This window comes from Vitis riparia, unplaced genomic scaffold, assembly GCF_004353265.1.
Source record: "Vitis riparia cultivar Riparia Gloire de Montpellier isolate 1030 unplaced genomic scaffold, EGFV_Vit.rip_1.0 scaffold701_pilon_pilon, whole genome shotgun sequence".
In the NCBI taxonomy this organism is placed as follows: domain Eukaryota; kingdom Viridiplantae; phylum Streptophyta; class Magnoliopsida; order Vitales; family Vitaceae; genus Vitis; species Vitis riparia.
In genome coordinates, this window is record NW_023269739.1 from 1 (window position 1) to 21,362 (window position 21,362).

The 21,362-nt window shown below is 36.8% G+C and overlaps 2 protein-coding genes and 1 long non-coding RNA gene across 10 annotated transcripts; 2 read left to right on the plus strand and 1 right to left on the minus strand.

Moving 5' to 3' along the window:
• Positions 1–1,803: 1,803 nt before the first annotated feature.
• On the plus strand, positions 1,804–6,269 carry LOC117910300. The gene is made up of 2 exons (XR_004650611.1): positions 1,804–1,891; positions 5,624–6,269. It is a non-coding gene; the product is annotated as an uncharacterized LOC117910300 (long non-coding RNA).
• A 1,193-nt stretch (positions 6,270–7,462) lies between these two features.
• On the plus strand, positions 7,463–13,805 carry LOC117910299 (cinnamoyl-CoA reductase 1-like). The gene is made up of 10 exons (XM_034824388.1): positions 7,463–7,591; positions 8,200–8,362; positions 9,707–9,890; positions 11,090–11,177; positions 12,098–12,215; positions 12,304–12,473; positions 12,550–12,739; positions 12,778–12,942; positions 13,209–13,395; positions 13,589–13,805. The coding sequence occupies exons 1-10, from the start codon at positions 7,562–7,564 to the stop codon at positions 13,731–13,733; spliced, it is 1,440 nt and encodes a 479-aa protein (XP_034680279.1). The 5' UTR covers positions 7,463–7,561; the 3' UTR covers positions 13,734–13,805.
• LOC117910298 (putative disease resistance RPP13-like protein 1) lies at positions 13,787–20,460 on the minus strand. Of its 8 annotated transcripts, XM_034824387.1 has the most exons (7): positions 20,085–20,176; positions 16,082–19,969; positions 15,593–15,731; positions 14,733–14,818; positions 14,546–14,607; positions 14,249–14,449; positions 13,787–14,080 (listed from the first exon to the last, which is right to left on the minus strand). In XM_034824387.1, exon 2 carries the CDS (start codon positions 19,821–19,823, stop codon positions 16,179–16,181), a length of 3,645 nt encoding a protein of 1,214 aa, XP_034680278.1. In that variant the 5' UTR covers positions 19,824–19,969; positions 20,085–20,176; the 3' UTR covers positions 13,787–14,080; positions 14,249–14,449; positions 14,546–14,607; positions 14,733–14,818; positions 15,593–15,731; positions 16,082–16,178. The 8 variants fall into 8 exon arrangements, with proteins under 8 accessions (XP_034680278.1, XP_034680277.1, XP_034680271.1 ...); XM_034824386.1 differs by having other exon boundaries at positions 14,249–14,445; positions 14,546–14,604; positions 16,082–20,460; XM_034824380.1 differs by having other exon boundaries at positions 14,546–14,604; positions 16,082–20,460.
• Between the last annotated feature and the right edge of the window lie 902 nt (positions 20,461–21,362).

The following is a 21,362-nucleotide window of genomic DNA, read 5'->3' on the forward strand; positions in this document are numbered from 1 at the left end:
TATCTTATATATAGTACTTTATTTTAATCGTTCTCTATTTAAAATAACTTTATAAAAACAAACGGAAATAATTAAAACATTTATTTTAAAACACTTTATTTTTTTATTTTATGAATAGAAAACTAATTTTTTTTGTCAAATATGTCTTCTTGTTTTTGTTTTTGTTTTGTTTTTCTAAAAAACAAAAAACTGCTTTAAAAAATAACTACCAACCATGCTTGAACCCAAAGCCCGAAGCTCCCGTGGGGCTGGTTTTGGGCCTTTTAGGTTTGGGAAAAACAGTCGGGCCTGGCTGAGCACAAATTCTTCTCTTTTAAGTCCAAAAAGACCGTCTGAAGCCCAAACTTTCGGGTTGGGCCGGGAAGCACCTGGATTAACACAAATTCTTCTCTTTTAAGTCCAAAAATCCAGTCTGAAGCCCAAAATTTTGGGTTGGTCCGGGAGGGCGGGCGGATAGGAAATATAAGAAAATAGAATATAATTATTATTACGACAGTGGAATCTGAGAAAGGGTTAGTGTACTACAATTTTGATTTTTGCAGCAGACTGAATGTAGACTACAAGAGAGTGAGAAATGGACGGGCAGGCAAGGTGGTGTGCGTGACCGGAGCTTCTGGGTACATAGCCTCATGGCTTGTGAAGCTCCTGCTCCAACGCGGCTACACCGTCAAAGCCACAGTTCGAGACCCAAGTCAGATCTCTTCCCAATTACAAACTTCCTCCAATCCACTTGCTATATCATTTCTTCTTTCTTTATTGTTTCAGTACTTTTCAAGCATAATGTTAGTTTTATGCATGTGGGTGGGCGTTATTTAGCAGTGTGAAGCTTAGATGAGTGGTATTTTGATGGGTCTTTATCCTTTTTCCTTTTTCAGAAGTTTAATCTATGATTGAAAGTCAATATTCAGTACTCGGGTCTTTGTGTTGTCCTAATTTCTTGGAATTATACTCTCTACATGGTTCTACAGGGCAAATTGATCGAGTTTATGCTATTAAAAATGATTTCAGATACTTTCAGAATCAATCCATCTCAGATTCTGCATGTGTTCCTTCTTAATTACTACTATCTTGTACAAATTTTTGCATTTAATTTACAAGACACTGGGGAGATCTAAAAAAGAAAAGCAAAGGGAAAGAAAGATTTTCCTTCAGCCATACCAAATTGTTTGGAACCAAAACTCTAAATATGGGCCTGTGTTCTTTTTGGAAACCTATTCTTGAAAATAATTTCAGAGAAACGAAGAAAATCAACAAATTTTTGTACAATTATTTGGCTTTATTGCAAGCTTTTGTTGTTCTACAAACAAGACAAGAGGACAGTTTAGGGCTTCATTTTGTTTCTTTACTGTTCTTCGGTTTCCTCTTGAATGCCTTTAGCTCTATTCTATTTTTAGTATTTCAACAAATTGTACATCACAACTGAAGTTCTTGCACTTTGAAAATCCAATCATCTTGCATAAATGATCCAAAAGCTTGCAATTGCAGTTGAGAAAATGACTACTCTACATGCCCCATCCATTTTAGTTCAATCCCCATTCTTCTAAGAAGAGCATAGTTGAACTTCTTAATATTCTAGTCATGCTTCCACTGTATACTCCTTATGTACTAGGGTTGTTTTTTTTCTATCACATAATATATGTTCTTACCAAAATAAAGTTTTTGTAAGCTTTCATTCTTCTTATTTCCATTTAACATGCAAGTTGTGCTTATATATGCCACAGATGATCCAAAGAAGACAGAACACTTGCTTGCACTTGAAGGTGCTAAAGAAAGGCTTCATTTGTTTGAAGCAAACTTACTTGAAGAAGGATCCTTTGATTCTGTGGTTGATGGATGTGATGGAGTATTTCATACAGCATCCCCAGTTGTGATGATAGTTGACGATCCCCAGGTTTATCCTATATTGGTTCCATTGGCATACTGTAAAATTTAGTATTGTCTATATTCTTTTCCAATCAGTTACTGATCTTGAAATTATAACGAATCATGAATTGTTAATTTGCATGATTCTTCTTTCTGTATGTGGTTTCTTCAACTGATCCAATGGTAGTGAATGCTGATTTCATTAAACCAATACAATGGTGGAAAAGAGAGAAATTGATATTGGATTTTTATATTCTGCTTATGTGCAAAAATATTGAAGATGTTGGATCTCGAGTTTGCTCTTATTTCTTTTTTTTTTCTTTCTTTCTTTCATTCTTCCCCCTAATCCTTCTTTTCTCCACTTGTTATGTTTGTTCAAAAGAAGATAAAGGCCCTTTGTCTTGCATCAATAAGAACCAAAAACCCTGTGAATATTTATTTAGGAATGTATAACTTCCTTGACAGCAGCATGGGAATGCTTACACCGTAACAAGGCTATTCCAATGGAAATTTATGGTGGCTGATCCAAACACTCCTTGTGCTTTTTTTTTTTTTTTTTGAATAGGCAAAAGAGCAAAAGACATGTTAAAAAGCGAAAAAAAGTCTACACCAAGTACATAGGAAGTACGCATGTGCACACCAAAGAAAAAACACAAAAACCCTCTTCTTAATGGCAACCTAACCAATCGATAAAATCAATCATACAAAAGGACTCTTGCCCTAGACCCCCTTTGGTCCATTCTAAAAAGTTACAAAGAAAAGAGAATTTTAGCTCATGATACGAAAGCTCACATTATCAAAAGCCCTTCTATTCCTCTCTTTTCAAATAGTCAAAACAAACAAAGAAGTGCAACATTCCACACCTTTTTTTTCCTCCTCCCAACGGATCGGCTATGCCAACTAAGAAGTGTTGCTTGGACTGAGGTATGCAACACCCAAACCACTGCAAACAAGGAGAAAACTAATTGCCATAACAAACTAGCCTTAGAACAATGAAGAAGGATGTGAATGCAAGATTCCTTCTCATCTTTACATAAAAAGCGTTTGTTTACCAAAGTCCAACCTCTCTTCAAATTGTCCATAGTTAGAATCCCCTTCCAAGTTGCTTCCCAAAACAAAAAAAAAAAAACTCACTTTTATTGGAGCCTAAGAATTCCAAATAAGTGTTGTCGGAAAAGAATTTGAACCCCTTTGAACCATCCCATCATAGAAAGATTTAACTAAAAATTGGCCTCCCTTTGTAGCCATCCACACCACCTTGTCATCCATCTCCCTTCTCATTGATTTGCCATGCAAACACAAAAGGAGTGCTTCAACATAACCTAACTCTTAATCTTGAAATTCCTTACAAAACAAGGGTTCCAACACCCCTCAAAATCAATATGCTTCCAAACATCACATACCCAAGCCTCATTTGAAGCGGCTATAGCAAACAAAGAGGGGAAAGAGGTACTCAAAGGGGTGCCCCCACACCAAATGTCCTTCCAAAACCTTACCCTTCTTCCATTGCCCAAATAAAAAATCTTGTTTCTGAAAGAATCCCATCATTTACTTATAGCCTTCCACAATCCTACGCCATGACCCTTCCTTGTCTTCAAAGAGCACCAACCTGCTTCTTTTACCCCATTCTTACCAATGATTTCTTTCTTCCACAAGGTCTCCCCTTTGACATGAACCTTCAACTCCATTTTCCTAAGAGAGCTTGTTCAAAATAGAAAGATTTTGAATGCCTCGCCCTCCTCCTTTCGCTTTTGGCTTACAAACTTTGTCAACTCACTAAGTGAGGCTTATTTGCAAGAGAACCCCCTCCCCAAAGAAAGTCCTTTTGAAGTTTTTCCAATTTACAACAACCCTTCTTGAAATAACAAAATGGACATGAAATAAATGGGTAGGCTAGACAAGGTACTTTTGATGAGAGTTAAACACCCCACCCCTTGGACAAGCTTTGTTTCTTCCACCTTTTGAGCTTTCTTTCCATCCGCTCTGCCAAAGTCCCTCATTGTTGTCAATTTAAAGGTAGCACCCAAAGGAAGCCCAAGATACTTCGAAGGTAATGACCCCACTTTACACCCCAAAATATCCACCAACTCCTCCATTATTGGAACCCTTCCAACTAAGATTAGCTCACTTTTTTCAAGGTTGATCTTAAGCCAGAAATTGCTTCAAACCACATCAAGACCCAATGAAGATGCAATAGTTGGTCCTTAGAAGCCTCACAAAAAAATCAATGTGTCATCGCAAATAAAAGATGAGACACCACTCCTCACCTCTACTTCCCACCTTAAATCCTGAAATAAACAAACCCACCCCCCCCCAAACAAACAAAAACTCCTTGTGATTATCTTCAAGAGTGGAGAGTTATAGCATTTTAACTGACAACCACTGCCTCAAGGTGACTGAAGATGCATTCCACAAAATGTTAGACAAGTTGTTATGATTTTCTCCGGACCCTGAATGCTATAGGTATAAGAAATAGGTAAATGTGCTTACTAATAGTGGATGCATTCCACAAAATGCTAGAGAAGTGGTTGTTTCCTTCTCTCTGATCTCTTTCCTTACCTCTTCCTCACCTCCCTCACTTCCCAAATTCCCTTTTCCTTTATTTTCTCAAACAGCTCAGTTGCTCCACATGATTATTTTTTTAAAATAGGAATGCTTCACAAGATTCATATATTACCTCCTTGCTAATTTTAGTTAGTTAGGCACTGCCCCTTAAAAACTCAATTAAGTCTACATGATTATACCTTTGATGTAGTTATGAATACAAGGATCATCCATAACTCTCCAATTGCATGACATATTTGTTATTATTGATTCTAAACTGGCACTGTCATAACATGATCAGCAAAAAAATAAAAATGAAAATAAAAGTTACTTCTACAATTTGATGGATGAACCTTATGGCTATGTTTGGTTCCTAGAAAATTTGAGGCAAAATGCAAGGGAAAGAAAATAGAAAGGAAAAGTAGAAAGAAAGAAAAATTGAAGGAAAATTAAAAATAGATTTAAAGTCAAAAATTATTTTTATATGTTACTTCAAACTTATTTCACTTATTTTAACTATTGAATACAAAGATTAAATAATTTGAAAATTCATAAGTTTCTAATTAGTTTTAATTATATTGTCTTTCTTTGGTATTTTCTATAGAACATCAAACATGAAAAAATCATTTTCCTTAGTGTTTTTTTTTTAGTACTTTCCAAGAACCAAACATAATCTATTGAGTTTGTCTATGATGATTGGCATGGGTTATTTTGTTTAGGCTCATTCACCAACCAACTGGTTTGTGGTGTACGCTATACTTCTTTTCCAATTTTATTTTATTTTATTGGTTCATTTTAGGTTTAAAGAGATTTTATTTTATTTTATTTATTTATTTATTTTTATCATAATTCATGTGTAACCGCATTTCCTTTGTCACCATCACCATGTGACTCCATATAGTGGTTGGGAGAGTTAGATCTGGAACAGTTATGGAATAACTCCATCAATGTTGTGCATCTTTCTTTGAAATGTAGGAACGTGGATTTTTTATTTTTTATTTTTTAATATCTCCTTCTCATAAATAGGTATGGTATGCCCAACAACATTTTATTTTATCAAAATTCTTTGATAACATAGCTTATCAATATGATGAAATGATCATAATGTATCTCATCAACCTGATTTCATATTGCACAATGGAGCCTAGATTTTGAAGTCTCTCAGTTACGAATGGAAATCTTGTGTTGATGTAATGGCAGATATTGTTTTTTGTAGTTGGGATTCTTCAAGAGTTTGGGAGGTGGGAGGAGTCCTAGAGGGAGAGCACTGTGCAGAGAGACCAACTTAGCTGGCTAATGGATTATTCGGCTTCAGAGAAATGCTTGGATACATCAGAACATGAGAAAATCTTTCATTGACTTGTGTGCTAATGTCTATTATCCCACAACTCTTTGAATGCTTGTCACTGTAGAGTTCTTTAGGTTCCCTTAAATGTATATACATTCTTTTTTGGATCAGAGATCAATATGCCTTCCCGTCGAAGAGTGGTTTTGTGCTGGAGGAGGCACTGCCTGTGCTATTTCTAGACTCCTGACTGTGGCCAGTCCACTCTGCACTTTTTTCAGTTTCCGGACACAACATGTTATACAATTAACATACCAGCTTCTATGTGATCGAATTCAGCTCCACCTCAATCATTGGAATTAGCAGCATGCCAACAATCACAGTGTGGGCACCAGTTTTAGTTATTCACCTGCCTTGCTTTTCTGGTGAAGTCAGGCAGCATCTTTTCATTTCAGAATGTGGCATGCTGTTGTTTGTGACTTTTTGGCCATCAGAGCAATTGTGGATGGCCCTTCAATAGACAAAACTTTATAGGTGTGTGTTTGTGCCAAATCAAGGGTCAAGTTATGAATGAAAATATGAAAATGAAAAGAGAAACAGAGCAAAACTCATTTTACCATGTCTCTGTTCTTTCCATGAGGGATTAGGCTTGTACCTCTTTGAAGACTCAGAATCTCCTTTCGGTTTTTCAGTGGCTCCTTTCTCCTATGACCCGTTAAGAATGCTACTTTATTGTGGACCTTCTATGCCTTTATTGAAAAAGAAAAAGTGATAAGATATTTCAACTAGTTGAAAATAGAGGACCCTAAGGCCTGAGATAGACTGATGCTAGATAGAAAATGCATATGTACGGATATTCAAACTTATCTAGAAGAAATAGAAGCAAATGATACATGATAAGTTAGTGTCAAAAGGTGAACTAAGTCTTCCACTAGATAGTCTACTTAGATGTCAAAAATGTAGTGGGCTCTTTAGCCTCATGGTAGCCTAAAGCTCAAGTTTGGTTGATGTTACCTAGCAAACTCGAGACAGATGGAAATTTCCAGCCTTTTACAGTTCCATAGATGTGTGATTATTAGGGCTTTTTAATGTCATTTGTGATGGGGTTTGCTATTGATGTGATGCAGTGGTCCTGAAACTATTAGAAGGGATGTAAATCTGGTGAAAGAGTTGGGTGTTTATGATCTTACGGGGAAGGAGAATTGAGCAATGGTTCTCTCTTGCATGTCACTGGGTCAAAGAGGGTCAGGGAGATAAAACTACTACTTGTGGAGGATAGTGGATATTTTTAGAGACATTGGCTGATCATTTCTTGAAAGTCTAGATCAGGAAATCAAGAAGATGAGAGGCTGATTTAGAGAGAAGTCATGTCCTATGCCAACTTTGTTTGAGTGAGCCATATCATATACTTCTACCTGGGGTTAATCTTTAAGGCTGGAGGGTTCATTGTCTCTTCATTTTTTTCCCTTTATTTTTTCCCCCTATTGAATCATGTTCTTGTACATCTACTTGTTTGAAGGATTTCTCATCCTTCCTTGTAAATAACTGTTTGCATAATATTATCACACAAAAACATAGATCATAGACAAGCTAAGAATTTCTTTAGGATCCATAATGTGATCTTATGTTTGCTTCTATACATAATTATTAGCTTTTAATCAGCTTATCTTCATTGGACTACTTATGTGGAGATTTGTTTTATCTGTTTCTCCGTGTTTCAGGCACAGCTAATTGACCCAGCACTAAAAGGAACAATGAACATTCTAAGATCTTGTGCAAAAGTTCCATCTGTCAAAAGAGTAGTTGTAACATCATCTATGGCTTCAGTTGTATTCAATGGGAAACCTCTAGCTCCTGATGTGCTAGTTGATGAGAGTTGGTTTTCAGATCCAGTTTTCTGTGAGAAATCAAAGCTAGGTTGCTTAAATGAGATGATTTCCCATCACATGCTATCTCTTTTGCATGTTCTTGTTTGTGGCTTTACAAAATGTTTTCTTTTCATGGCTCTTCACTTCTTTTACCCTGCAGAAGTAGCTGCCAATTTGTCATGCCCTCTTGTTTTTACACTTCTGCTAGCCAGCTTAGGGTTAAATAACACGATGGGAATGAGAGGATTATCCCTTTATTTTGCTAAGCCTGCCATTAGATTAAATAATCCTTCCATGTATGTCTAATATTTCACTAATACGGTGTTGGTAGCTGTCTGATCCATAAAGTCGCATTCCTCAAACAAGAAATTAAATGAGAACTCTAATTTGGATATTATATGAATGAAATGGATGTTAATCTCTGATTGTCTTACTGTCCATTAAACATGATGGGCTCAGAAACATGGGTTGACAAAACAGTTGTGACATATCTAATTAGTTTTAATGTGAGTGTGTATGCCTGCACAGCCTCCTATTGATTTTGCTTGGGTTCATAAGTTCATTGCTTGTTCTCTATGTTCCATTATCTACTAGAAATGCTTCTCACTATATATTTTCAAACATGTTGGTTTGTACTAGCTATGGTATATGCTTTCAAAGACATTAGCTGAGGAGGCTGCTTGGAAGTTTGCAAAAGAGAATGGGATTGACATGGTTACAATAAATCCAGGGTGGGTGATTGGCCCTCTCTTACAGCCTACTCTTAATCTAAGTGTGGAGGAAGTTCTGAAGCTACTAAAAGGTACTCTTCTACAATTGATGAGAATCTCTTTTTTATGTTTATCTTTCTACTCCAGTAGCAATACATGCTTCACTTCAATATTGAGTCAACTCTATCCAACAGCCCTGCAAATGGAAACTCAGAAGTTTAAATCAAAACTTATCAATAAACCGTCACAAGACTTCCACAGTTCCACATAAAAGGACTACATATGCATTTTGATATATGCTGACTAATCTTCTAACATTAAAAAATTGTTCTTTCCTCTGGTCATTATAGTTGTATCACCAAGATACTCATTTGGGAGATTTGCATATGAGATTAGATGAAGATATGTTTCGTTTTGGCCTCCTAAGTCAGACTGGTTTGGAAGGACCCCTGGACTGTGAAAGGACTGAAAGCATGCGTGTGCAATTACTATCCTGAACTTGAGGTATATTTGCATGCAAGTTCAAGCCAAGGGCAAGAACTTCTTAAATAACCCATTAATCCTTTTGATCTACCCCATCTAAATATTACTGCAGCTCAACATAATTAGCATAAAGTGGGGGTTCCCGCATCCAACTCCATTGCAAATGAGTTGTTCATGTGCGACTCACTTGATCAGTATTTTTAAAAACTTCTACTAACTTTTTTGGACTATTTTACAGATCTTAACATTCTTTATAAACATTTAGAATCATTTCTAGTGGCTTTATAGGGCAATATCATGTTACTTTATTGACAACTCTTACAATAATCAATACTACCTTAACTGTATAGCCAATATGGTTTGTTTCCTTACTAGCCAACCTCTTCTGCCTCCAACTAACCTCCCCTGTATCTTGCTTCAATTATGAGGCGTTGCCATAGGTTGAGCATTGGACATATGATAAACCTGTGCCTTGATGGTTGTACTCTGATTCATGGATCCAGGCCGTAGTAATTGGGATTAGACTTGTTGGTAGTTGCTTTAGTTCAATGCTTGCAATAACCAAAGTAATTTGTCGTGCTGCTTTAGAACCATTCGATCTTTCGTATGAAATAAGAAAGGTATTTTGTACAAAATAATGTTTTCACTTGTAATTTCCAACATTACATAAAGTGATAAATATAAGTGTATTTGCTAAGTGTGATTGCATCATTTTCTAAGCATTTCCGTTTGAGAGTAAGACGAAAATGTGTGCTTCAAAAATTTCTAGCTGTAATACTTTTGAGATTGTGCCAAAAGATCAGTTGACAATGACTATAAATAAATAAATGGAAAAACATCATATTATCATTGAGCAGATTGCATGCTAAACTTAAATAGGCAAAAGAAACTGATACTTTCAGTACACTTACGTAATACTTGTGATGTAAGCTTCTGAGATTTGTTTGCGGCAGGAGATACATTTCCCAATAAAACACATCGATGGGTTGATGTTAGAGATGTTGCCATGGCACATATTCAAGCATATGAGCTTCCAACGGCTAGAGGCAGATACTGTTTAGTAGGGAGCATTTTACACTGTTCTGAGACAATGAAGATTTTACGCAAGCTCTACCCTGCTTTAAACCTACCTGAGAAGTAAGGTTTTATTATTTGCAGGGCGTTATTTCTAGTTTGCATTAGTGCCCTTTGAAATCAATATTGCAGCTTAGGCAATGCTACTTCTTTTTGTTTATTTTGGGTTTTTTCTTTTATTTCTTGATAGGCTAATATATACATATTCTGTAAAGAAGTACCTAGAAAAAGGGGCACAACTCTGGTGCAAGTAGTAGTATGAAAGTAGCACTAAAATGTAGAAATTAAAAACAAAAGGAAACAACTACATCAGGAAGGCAACAGACACAATAAAACAAGTAACCTGCAAGTAACCTGCATTGGATGAATATGTGATACATTGATTCCATCATTTGGTTGCACAGACAACACCAATTGACAATAGACTAAACTAAGAAACAGTTGTTCTAATAAGACTGAAACAACACCATCAACAAATTATTGAGATTTTCACGAAAGGCATTGCCTTGAGAATCAAACTTTGGAGAGGTGAATCCTCTCCATCTGAATGAGCTGGGAAGCTGCAAATTAGCCTACCTTGTCGGTCTGTGTTATCCTCTATGATGTGCCTTTGAATCCAGTAGGTTGTAGCTTGCATTTACTTGGGCCATGGCTGGACCACTGTGTCTTACTTTAAATACTATTGTATGTTTGAAATATTCACATGTATGCGTAGCCTTTCTCCATTCACGGTGGTCATAATGGCATGTCTACGCTATTTCAACATATCGCCTTCTTATGAATTGCATCCAATTCTTAATATGTTATCGAAGTGCTAAAGGTCTAAAAGTGCTTCAGTGATCGGGCTCAGGAATTTTCTGATTTATATTATTTATTCTGTTTTGGCTGATCATATCCACAAATGTGTTTTCCTGTTGAATGAAGTTGTTAGTGAGCTATAAGAACCTTTCCTTGTTTCAAACTTTTCCTTGTTTCAAACTTCTATCATCAATATTGACCTTGGTGGAGTTTCTTCAGATTCACTGAATACTTTTTGCCATTTAGGTCTAGTTAAACCCATATTTCATTCTTCTAGTACAAAAGAACTAATCCCCATTGCTTGGGATCTTCTCAATTACCCAAAGAGATGTGTTTTATGCTCTTTAACTTTTCATTGCATATAGGATTAAGCTTCAGGTCCATGTCCTGAGAGTTTCTTTTCTTCAGTACCAGTCGTTTCACTGATTGATAAAGAAAATGTGTTTCTGTTTCATTTGTGGCAGATGTGCAGACGACAAGCCTTATGAACCAACCTATATGGTGTCCCAGGAGAAAACTAAAAGTTTGGGCATCGACTTCACTCCTCTGGAGGTGACCCTAAAGGACACTGTGGAAAGCTTGAGGGAGAAGAACTTTGTCAGTTTCTGACACGTGGTATAGCCATGCAAATGAATCATAAACAAAAAATGGTGTCTTCTTGGTAACTTCATTGTTAAGTGTGTTGGAGTCATGTATCTTCTAATATGTTCATGGTAAGCAATTCCCAAGACATGCTACAAGTTCTCCAAAAGAAAGCCAACAGCATATAAAAAGCAGCAACTTCTATTTCTGCTTTTGCTCAACAACAAAAGCTATCAACTATCCTAAATAGGCACCAAGGAGATTCGAAGACCTTAGGCCCCTGCCAAACTAGATTTTTTGTTTGGGAAGTAACTGAGGAAGATTTTCACTTGTCATTAACTTATGCAGAGGTTGGTAGGTAACAAACTATGTAAGGGCAATGTTCTTGATTATACCATATGAAAGGACACAGTGAGCTCTGCCTTTGGAAATGTAGGCAGTGAGGTGGCATGGTCCATTAACTTCATTCTGTGATTGGCTGCTCAACCATTCCAAAGCAAGGGAAAATTAAGCTTACTGAAGTTTCACTATCTCTGCTCATTTTGTTTCTTAAGAGTACTGAAATGATTGGAGACAATAAGATTGAAACCCCAAATTTTTATTAATTACTGTTGAATATAAATATGTTTTATAAAAAATAATTCTCACTAATAAACCCCGGTAGAAAATTATGCAGAAATGCGTAAGTTTCAAATTTTATGCCTTAAGCTTGAATAATGCTGATATAAGACTCGATGGTAGTGAAGTAGTTTTCAAACCACAAATGTAGAAACAAAATTATCAACAAAATTATCAATCAAACCAAAATTATCAAGCAAAATTATCTCTATATACACGAAGTGTACAAGTGGGTAACATAGATTTAAAGGTTTCGTAAGACGTCAAGGGAGATGAGTGGAGAAGGAAAGGTGGTTTCCGTGACCGGAGCTTCTGGGTTTATAGCTTCATGGCTGGTGAAGCTCCTGCTCCAACACCGTTACACTGTCAAAGCAACCGTTCAAGACCCAAGTCAGTTCTCTATCTCAACCTCCGTACTTATATATGCTTCCATTTAACTCACTGGTTGTGCTTACATTTATATGTATATATGCCACAGATGATCCAAAGAAGACACAGCACTTGCTTTCACTCGATGGAGCTCAGGAAAGGCTTCATTTATTCAAAGCAGACTTATTGGAAGAAGGGTCTTTTGATTCTGTAGTTGATGGATGTGATGGTGTTTTTCATACTGCATCCCCTGTTGCATTGGAAGCCATTAACCCCCAGGTTCAACCTACACCACTTCCATTTCTATACTTACATTGAGCTAACTTCTATTTCTCTTTTCTTTTTTCGTGTTCAGGCAGAATTGATTGACCCTGCATTGAAGGGAACCATCAATGTCCTAAGGTCCTGTTCAAAAGTTCCGTCTGTCAAAAGAGTGGTTGTAACATCGTCTTTGGCTTCAGTTTTATTCACTGGAGAACCTCTGACTCCTGAGGTGCTAATTGATGAGAGTTGGTTTTCAGATCCAGTTTTATGCAAGGAATCAAACCATTTCTAATCAAATGTCATTATTTGAGTTTTTGATAGCAATGGTATGTGCTTTCAAAGACCTTAGCTGAGGAGGCTGCTTGGAACTTTTCAAAGGAGAATGGGATTGACATGGTCACGTTAAATCCAGGATGGGTGATTGGTCCTCTCTTACAGCCCACTCTTAATCTAAGTGCAGAGCAAGTTTTGAACCTCATAAATGGTACTCTTCAGCAAAATGTGTTCTAAGTTTTGTTTCTTGTTTCTCTACTTGAATATAAGTACATGTTCTGTTTCTTCTTGCGCTGACTAACAGTACTCCTTGTTTGGACGAGTTTAAACTGCATAACCAATGTGATTAGTTTAATCACTTGACAATATCCAAGAAAATGAATGACAAAACATCAAAATATCCACAAGCACATTGCGGACTTTATATCAAGATACTGAATTCTTCAAATGCAAGCATTTGAAATTTGTTTGTTGCAGGAGCTCAAACATTTCCCAATATATCATCCTGGTGGGTTGATGTTAGAGATGTTGCCAATGCACACATTCAAGCATATGAGATCCCAGAAGCTAGTGGAAGATACTGCTTAGTAGAGAGGGATTTACACAATTCTGAGATACTGAAGATTTTGCGCAAGCTCTACCCTGGATTACCTCTACCTGAAAAGTAAGTTTCTATTTTTTATTGCTAGTGCTCGTTAGTGCCATCATTAGAAGAGAGTGAGATCAACACGATATTACTTCTTACTGTTCCATTGGATGCATTGAAGAGTACTTGCCATCTTGTTTCCCCTTAAATATTTATGCCTTGGTATCATGCAAAAAATTCTTAGATGGGATCCACATGTGTTTGGTTGCAGATGCGCAGATGACAAACCTTATGCACCATCCTCCCGGGTATCCCAAGAGAAAGCAAAGAGTTTAGGCATTCACTTCACTCCTCTAGAGGTGAGCCTGAAGGATACAGTTGAAAGCTTGAAGGAGAAGAACTTTGTCAGTTTCTGACTCATGGTGCTTTCCTGCTAATTTTATTGTTATGAACCTCATTGAACATCAGATTAATGAGATGAACAAGGTTTTGAAACATTAAAATTTTACAAATTTGTTGAAGTGTGCCCAAACTACCTCTCATAGGAACAACAGTAGAATGGCATAAAGAAAACTAGGACTGTTTCACAAAATCGAAGGAATATCTTTGTGGGAAGAGAATAAAGAGAACAAAGAGGATGCACATATTCAAAATTTGTGGCTGTGCTATTTAAACCTTTCATTGATACTGGTTGAGCTTCTCTCTGTATTCGTAGGGTGCGCCCCCTCCTCTTTTGGCACTCTTTACTGCATGTTCTTGTTGTCTATCAAAGAAAAAAATACTGGTTGAGCTTCTTGAGATTGACATAACAGTTTTTCTCCATTCTTAATTTATAATCAAAAGATTGGCTGAGCTATTTCTTTGTTCTTATTGAGTTTTGAGATGAACCCACATGTGTTTGTCACTCATGGCAGGTGTGCAGATGACAAACCTTATGTGCCAGCCTTCCAGGTGTCCTAGGAGAAATCCAAAAGCTTGGGTATTCACTTCACTGTGCTGGAGGTGCCTTGTACCTCTGAGTTTCTTATTCTTCTTGAACAGAGCAATGAGCATCAAGTGTTGAGCACCCAGGAATCTCCCTTCCTCCACAGGCAAAGTCTGAACAATCTATCCTTTCTTCATATTCCACTTCCTTGCAAAAGTCAAAACATGAAGAAAATATCATCAAAATTGAGACAAAAATAAGTGCATCCACTATCTCAAGAAGAGACTTATGCCTACTGCTTACCTTTTGAAGAAGTCCACTTGGTTAGAGCACATTTTACTTGGACGCCCAATCACTGCAAGCTGCTGAACCAAAGGAGAGTTCAATCATCTAAAAAATTTGACGAACTCAAGTATCATAAAATACTTCATATGAATTCTAAATGATCTCATATCTAAAAAAACATTGGCATAAAATTATTGTTGTTTACCTTACATGTTTCTTCCATGGTCATAATCGAAACTTTGTTTATCATAAGAAATCTTTTATACTCATCTTGATTACTTACAATGAACACTGAAATGAAAAGAAAAAAAACACAAAAAAATGATGATTAGTTTGGTTTGATAAATTTAGCACACATAATTTCCTTTTTCTTGCATGAGAAAGGAAAGAGTAAAATATATATATATATATGAATTTAATAATTTTTTAAAATTAGCAATTATAAAACTATTTTGGTTCTCAAAAAATTTATGGGAAAGCAGGGAAAAAAAATTATAAACTTTTTCTCTTGTTTGATTATTTATCGGAAAATTGAGGGAAAAACAAAAATCTATGAGAAATTTATTTAACACTTCTGAGGAACCAAAAATGTTTTAAATGTTGTCAAATCGATAATTTAAACGTGTTTAATTCCAATTAAATGAGTTTAATCAAACACATGAAATTGTGAATAAAATTATTTAAAAGCATTGAAATTCAAGTCATTAAAGTTGTCCATAAAATTTGGTATATTGAAGCAAGAAAAAAACAAAGCAATTTGAATGACTTGCTAATAAAGCAGCTAACTAGAATATGCCCTAGAGTTGTTCAGTGCCCTCTATATAAGAAATGAACAGAGAACACAAAAAGAAAAAAAAACCCAGAACAAAAAACAGAGAACACTTCTTACATTATCTTTTCTTAATTTTTCAACAGTTATAAATGGTTCATTTAATTTTTGCAAATTGCCAAATCAAAATAGAGCATGAAAATGTGTTCAATATTTGTTTCAGGCTCGAAGCTTCAAGAAAAAGAAAATCTTAAATCAAATAAACAGAAAGAAAAGTTTAAACGCAAAAGAATTACCTGACTGTGTATTGGCGGAGTGGCCCTTTGATTAAAATAGCACTTCATTGATCACTATTTTAGGAATGAGATCTATATAACACCATTCTTCCCCTTTCTCAAATTGACACCGTTTTTCCAGTAAATGACCTCATTATAACTACAAGAAGTGAAGTGATAATGTCATCTAATTAGTAAACCAAACCAAGTCAATAAACTAGAACTTCCTCTAGTATAAAGGTCTTGATACATTAGATATTGAATTTGTTGGATTAAAATCTCATTTATTGCACCTGGAAAGGTAGAAGTAGTAATGCTCATTTTTTATTGTGACAGATTATAGAGAAAATTAGACACTGGGAAAATACCAAGCCAGGAGCCATGCCAAGAGCTGCTTTCTTGTTAAAAATTAAGTCCAATTAGAAAATTACAGTAGCGCGTAAGAGAAATTGAAAGTGGTGTTGAGAAGAGAAAGAGGAAGAATGATGTGTTGGGAATGAGATGTAATACCTTCTTTATTACTCAGATGGATTAGTCTTTATCTCCACACAGGGGATGTGGGCAATCTTGGGCCAATCATCTCCTTCCTCCTTCGAGTACCTTTGTGTTAGATGTGGGCAACGCCACACATACAGTTGTGAAAGGGTGTCAGGCAATAGTCCTTCCCTTGGCAAAATCGACCGGAGCTTAGGGCAACTTTCGATTCTAGCCGTTCAAGAGAGGTGAGGGTTTGGAGAGACAGGGAGGCTAGGGATTCCAGATTCTGGAATTCTGAAAGGGTAAGGAAGGTGAGAGTTGTAGGAAAAAGAATCGAGTGGGGGTCATCCGAAAAGGAAGTTGCATCTGGAAAAATGCCACTAATCCGGAGGTCTTTAAGAGAGGTGAGTCTGGAAAGGCCCCATTGGGATAGGGGGGTCTTGATATTCTTGCAGTTAGAGATCTCGAGCCGTGTAAGACGGGTGAGCTCTTTTATCTGAGGAAGCAACAATTCCAGATTTTCAAAATCTTCAATCCTTAGATTTGTGAGGGTGTTGAGGCAATCTGGTAGGGTTTTGAGATTAGGATACCTCCTGAGGATTAAAGATTGAAGTGAACTATTAGTAGAGTGAAACATCTCCTCTGAAATTGACTCGAGGTGTTCACAATCCTCAATGTGAAGTCGCTCAAGGGTGGATGGAAACTTGCCTCTTGGGAAGGATGTGAGAGATGGACATTCACGGATTACCAAGGCTTGGAGAGCAGCAGCATTGGTGGAATGTTGGTGCATTATTCCCTCTGGTAGAGACTCTAGCCTTTCACAATTCCTTATGTAGAGTTTCTTGAGAGTGGCGGGTAACCCACCTTTCGGTAATCCAATAAGAGACGGACACTCCCCTATATAAAAGTCTTCAAGGGCACACATGCCCATCATTTCTTCTGGAAGAGACTTGAGATTTTTACACCCCCCTATGCATAGACTCTTAAGGGTGGTGGGTAATTGCCCTTTTGGAAAGCAAATGAGAGATGGACAGTCAACTATAACCAAGTATTCAAGGAGACACAAGTTGTTGCTGTCAGTACTGTCGTTCCTCATCTTCAACATCATGCCATCAGGTAGACTCTTTAGACCTTCACAATCATCAAGAGTAAGATTTCTCAGCATTGGTGGGAAACCTACATCTGGAAATGACACCAGCTTTGGACAATTCCTGATTGTCAATTCTTCAAGGCATGCTAGACTCTGCCATCCATTTGGAAGCCTCTCTAGTTTTTCACATTTAATTACTTTCAAAGACTGAAGATTGCATCCCAAGGATACAAGTTGGTCACAATCTCTAATCTCAAGAGAAAGAGAGTTTTCCGATCCAAAACCATCCTCCCACAAATATACGAGTTCTTCACATTCCGATACTTTCAAAACCCGAAGCCCTTGCAAAAATTGCACAAATCCTTCATGCAATTTGATAAGCCCTGAAATCCCAGAAATTGTTAACTTGATGAGTGAGGTGAGGTCATTTCCAGTGCTCAAGACCGCCTCATTACATTGTCTTACTTGTAATTCCTTCAGCAGTGGAAGTCTTGAAAGTGGAGACTCCAATTTTCGACAGAAGTGTACAGAGAGCTTTGTAAGAGAAGGTAGGTAAGTGGGTAGTTTCATAATCAATTTGGGGCAATCCTCAATTGTAAGCTTATGGAGACAAGGGAATAATGACTCTGTTGAGGAAGACCAGTCCTCCCAGTGCTCCCATTCTGACATGCTATTAAAATGTAGAGACTCTAGTGATGGGAAAAACTTACCTGCAGAAACACGAGTCTCTCCATAAAACTCTGCACCCACTTTTTTTACTCCATCCATTCCTTGGATCCTCAACTGTTTGAGCGATGGCAACTGCCCCAAGCATGGTAAAGACGTGCACTTTCTGCAATCTATGAGACTTAGATCCACCATCTTAGAGAACAAGGCATCCCCTATCCAACGTGGGAATTCTGGACCACCATACAACTGAATGCAGAGTTTGTTCAGATTCAAACAAGGTTGTAGAGAGTCAAGGACATCCATTTGATTCCTTTCATTCCCTGAACCATCCAGCTCAGAACTCCACTGCATTATCAAGCTTTCAAGGTTACGCTTCAATTTTAAATCGGCATCCCTTGCATCTTGAATATTCACCACATTTTCCAACTTCGAAATGCAAAGTTCTCTTCGCAGATGTGACATGTCCTTCAACGCCTTGATTGTCAAACCGTTGTTTTTGTCCACAATGAAATTAGACAATATTCGCAAATCTTTTAGTTTGCCAATTTGTATAGGTATTTCTTGTAATCTTATTGCACCAGCAACATCAAGATGTCGAAGATTGATTAGGTTTCCGATGCTAATAGGCAACCTGATAAGCTTTTCACAGCATGATAATTTCAATGTCTGAAGATAAAAAAGATTACCAATTGAATCGGGTAACCATTTTATACTGGTGTAGGACAAATTAAGGTATCTCAAATGTTTCAACTTACCAAATGAATCTGGTATCTCACTTATCATGTAATCAGTCAATGAGAGCACCCTTAAGTGCCCTAACCTTGGTATCAATTCTTCAATCACCTTATTACTTATGAAGGAAGGAAGTCCGCTAGTTGATTCATCAATCGGCAAAGCTATGAATGTGCGCAAGCGCTCTTTCTTATGAAACCTTTCAAAATTTTTAAAGATATCATAAGAATGACGGATGAATGATGAATGACGAGTATTTTCAGAAATGGGGCATTGCAAATCATTCCACAACTCATCATCCAAATGCAAGCATGTGTCTCCAGCAATAGAATTAGCTAAATCGTTAATAAGATCATGCATAACGAATCGTGATTTATTGCTGCTCGACGATTGGAAAAATGACCTTGACAACAGTTCACAAAAATAATCATCACCAAGATCTTCCATTTTCTCATCCTCATTTGATTGTTGAATTAACCCCTCCGCCATCCACAAGAGGATTAGCTCTTCCTTCTTAAACTCATAATCTTGGGGAAATATTGCGCAATAAGTGAAACACCTTTTTAAATGTGAAGGGAGATGATTGTAGCTCAGTCTCAACGCAGGAAGAATACCACATTTATCACTAGGCAAATTCCATACTTTGCTAGTTAGTATACTCTTCCACTTATCTTCTCTTTGTTCAGGGCGCAAAAGACCACCGAGCGCTTTTGCTGCCAAGGGTAGGCCTCCACATTTCTGTACAATTTCCCTTCCAATCAATGCCAAGTTCGGATGCTCATTGATATTTATGTTTTCAAAAGCATGTTTTTGAAACACCAACCAACAATCATCATCAGACAAATGTTTTAGCTCATAAAAGTTTTTATCTCCTCCCATCATAGTTGCAACATTTTTATTACGAGTGGTGACGAGGATCTTGCTTCCCGGTGCTCCCTCCAAGAGAGGGGAGCGTAGGCTGTCCCATTGATCATATTTCTCATTCCACAAATCGTCAAGAACAATCAAAAATCTTTTTCCCTTGGTTTCGTCCCTCAGTTTGCGTTGAATTTGATGAAAGTCCGACGAATCATTGTTGCCTGAAGCAATGCCCCGTAAAACTGCCCTGGTTATGGTCTCCACATGAAATTGATCAGACACACAAACCCAAGCTTTTAAAGCAAAATGTTTGGATGTCTCCTCATCATCGTACACTAGACCTGCCAGCGTAGTTTTTCCCATCCCACCCATGGCCACGATCGAGACTACAGACAGATTGCCCCCGAGGGATTCATCATCAAGCATGGCTTGTATCTTGGTTTTATCTTCATCCCTGCCGTATACCCCAGGTTTGAATACCAAAGGTGTTGAAGGGGTTGGGCTTTGAGTAGCTGCTCTGGCGCCTTCGATCTGCACTTTGAGCTTTTCCAAACCAAGCTCCGCCTTCTGAGCTGAAATTTCTTCTAATCGGTGAGTGATGTCCTCTATCTTGGACCCCAGCTTAACATTCCGCATAGCCTGAATTGGAGTGAAAGTAGTACAACAAGTAGGGATGAATTTGCGTACCTTGCTTGTGCTGGCGGCATCACCCTCCGCCACCAACTTTCTTCTCATCACTTGGTAGCCAAACTCGTCCAAGACGTCCTCCACATCATAAGCCAAATCCCTGAGATCTGCAAGCCATGCTTTCACTGACTGCACGGTGATCTGCTTGTCCTCGGCATCCTCGAGCACTTCACGAATCTCCAACAGTTTTTTCTTCCATTTCTTGAGCTCAGTGTGGACTTGCTCTTGGTGTGCGTACTTCCACAAATCAGAGGAGGCCAGTTTGCTGAACAAGAGTTCAAGGGACACAGAAAGAACAACCTCTCCAACAACTTCCATGGTGATCAGTTTGCAGAGAGAGTGACTAGTGAGAGAGAAAAAGGGAAGAGGAAGATGAAAATGGAAGCCTGAGGGCAGGCTTAGTAAGCCATGTGCACCACACAAAATAAACAAATCAAAATCTCCACTATATTATTTTGCAGACAGCTGTCACATATTTTAATAGATTTATTAAATTATTGGAAGGTGCATGCACGTGAAACGTGAGTCATGACCATTGTTATAATTATATTTTTTTAAAAGAAAAAACAAATCATTAGAAATTTTCAATAATTTTAATAATTTTTATTATAAATTTTGACATTTTTGAAATAGAAAAAGTATACGCCTTTAAAATTAATTCGATTGTTTTATAACTTAATTTCATTTATTTATGCCTTAATCTCATTTTCTTTTTAATATATAATTTTGTTATAAAAATGAAAATTTTACTGAAAAAACAAAAGTTGTGAAGAAAGAAAAAAAAAATTAGTCTTTGAAGAAATATTTTTAAAATTTTTTAGGGTGAAAACTTTATATATCATTAATATTTTTAGTAGTATAAAACCATGACACAAATAAATGATATTTAAGTATAAATAAATACATATAAATTAAATTTAGATTAATATTATGTGGTTTTTAGTGGACCACCAATTATTTTAATATTCCATAGAAAAATTATTTTCAACACCATAGAATCACCCTAATTTCAAATTGAGATATACTATCTTAAATTTTAAATTTTTTTAAAAATAATTTTTAAAATTGATATTAAATCTCATTAGGTGATCATAGGAATTCCTTTACATAAAGATAAGTATTAAATATATCTTACTTTTTCAAAAAGTTTATGGTCCTTAGTGAATACAATCTTTAGAGTGGGATGAATGCATTTTCAATTGAGTGATATTGTACACATATTATTAGAATTTTCTAATACGATGCCAAGGACACTTATGATAAGTGTTTTTTTTATTT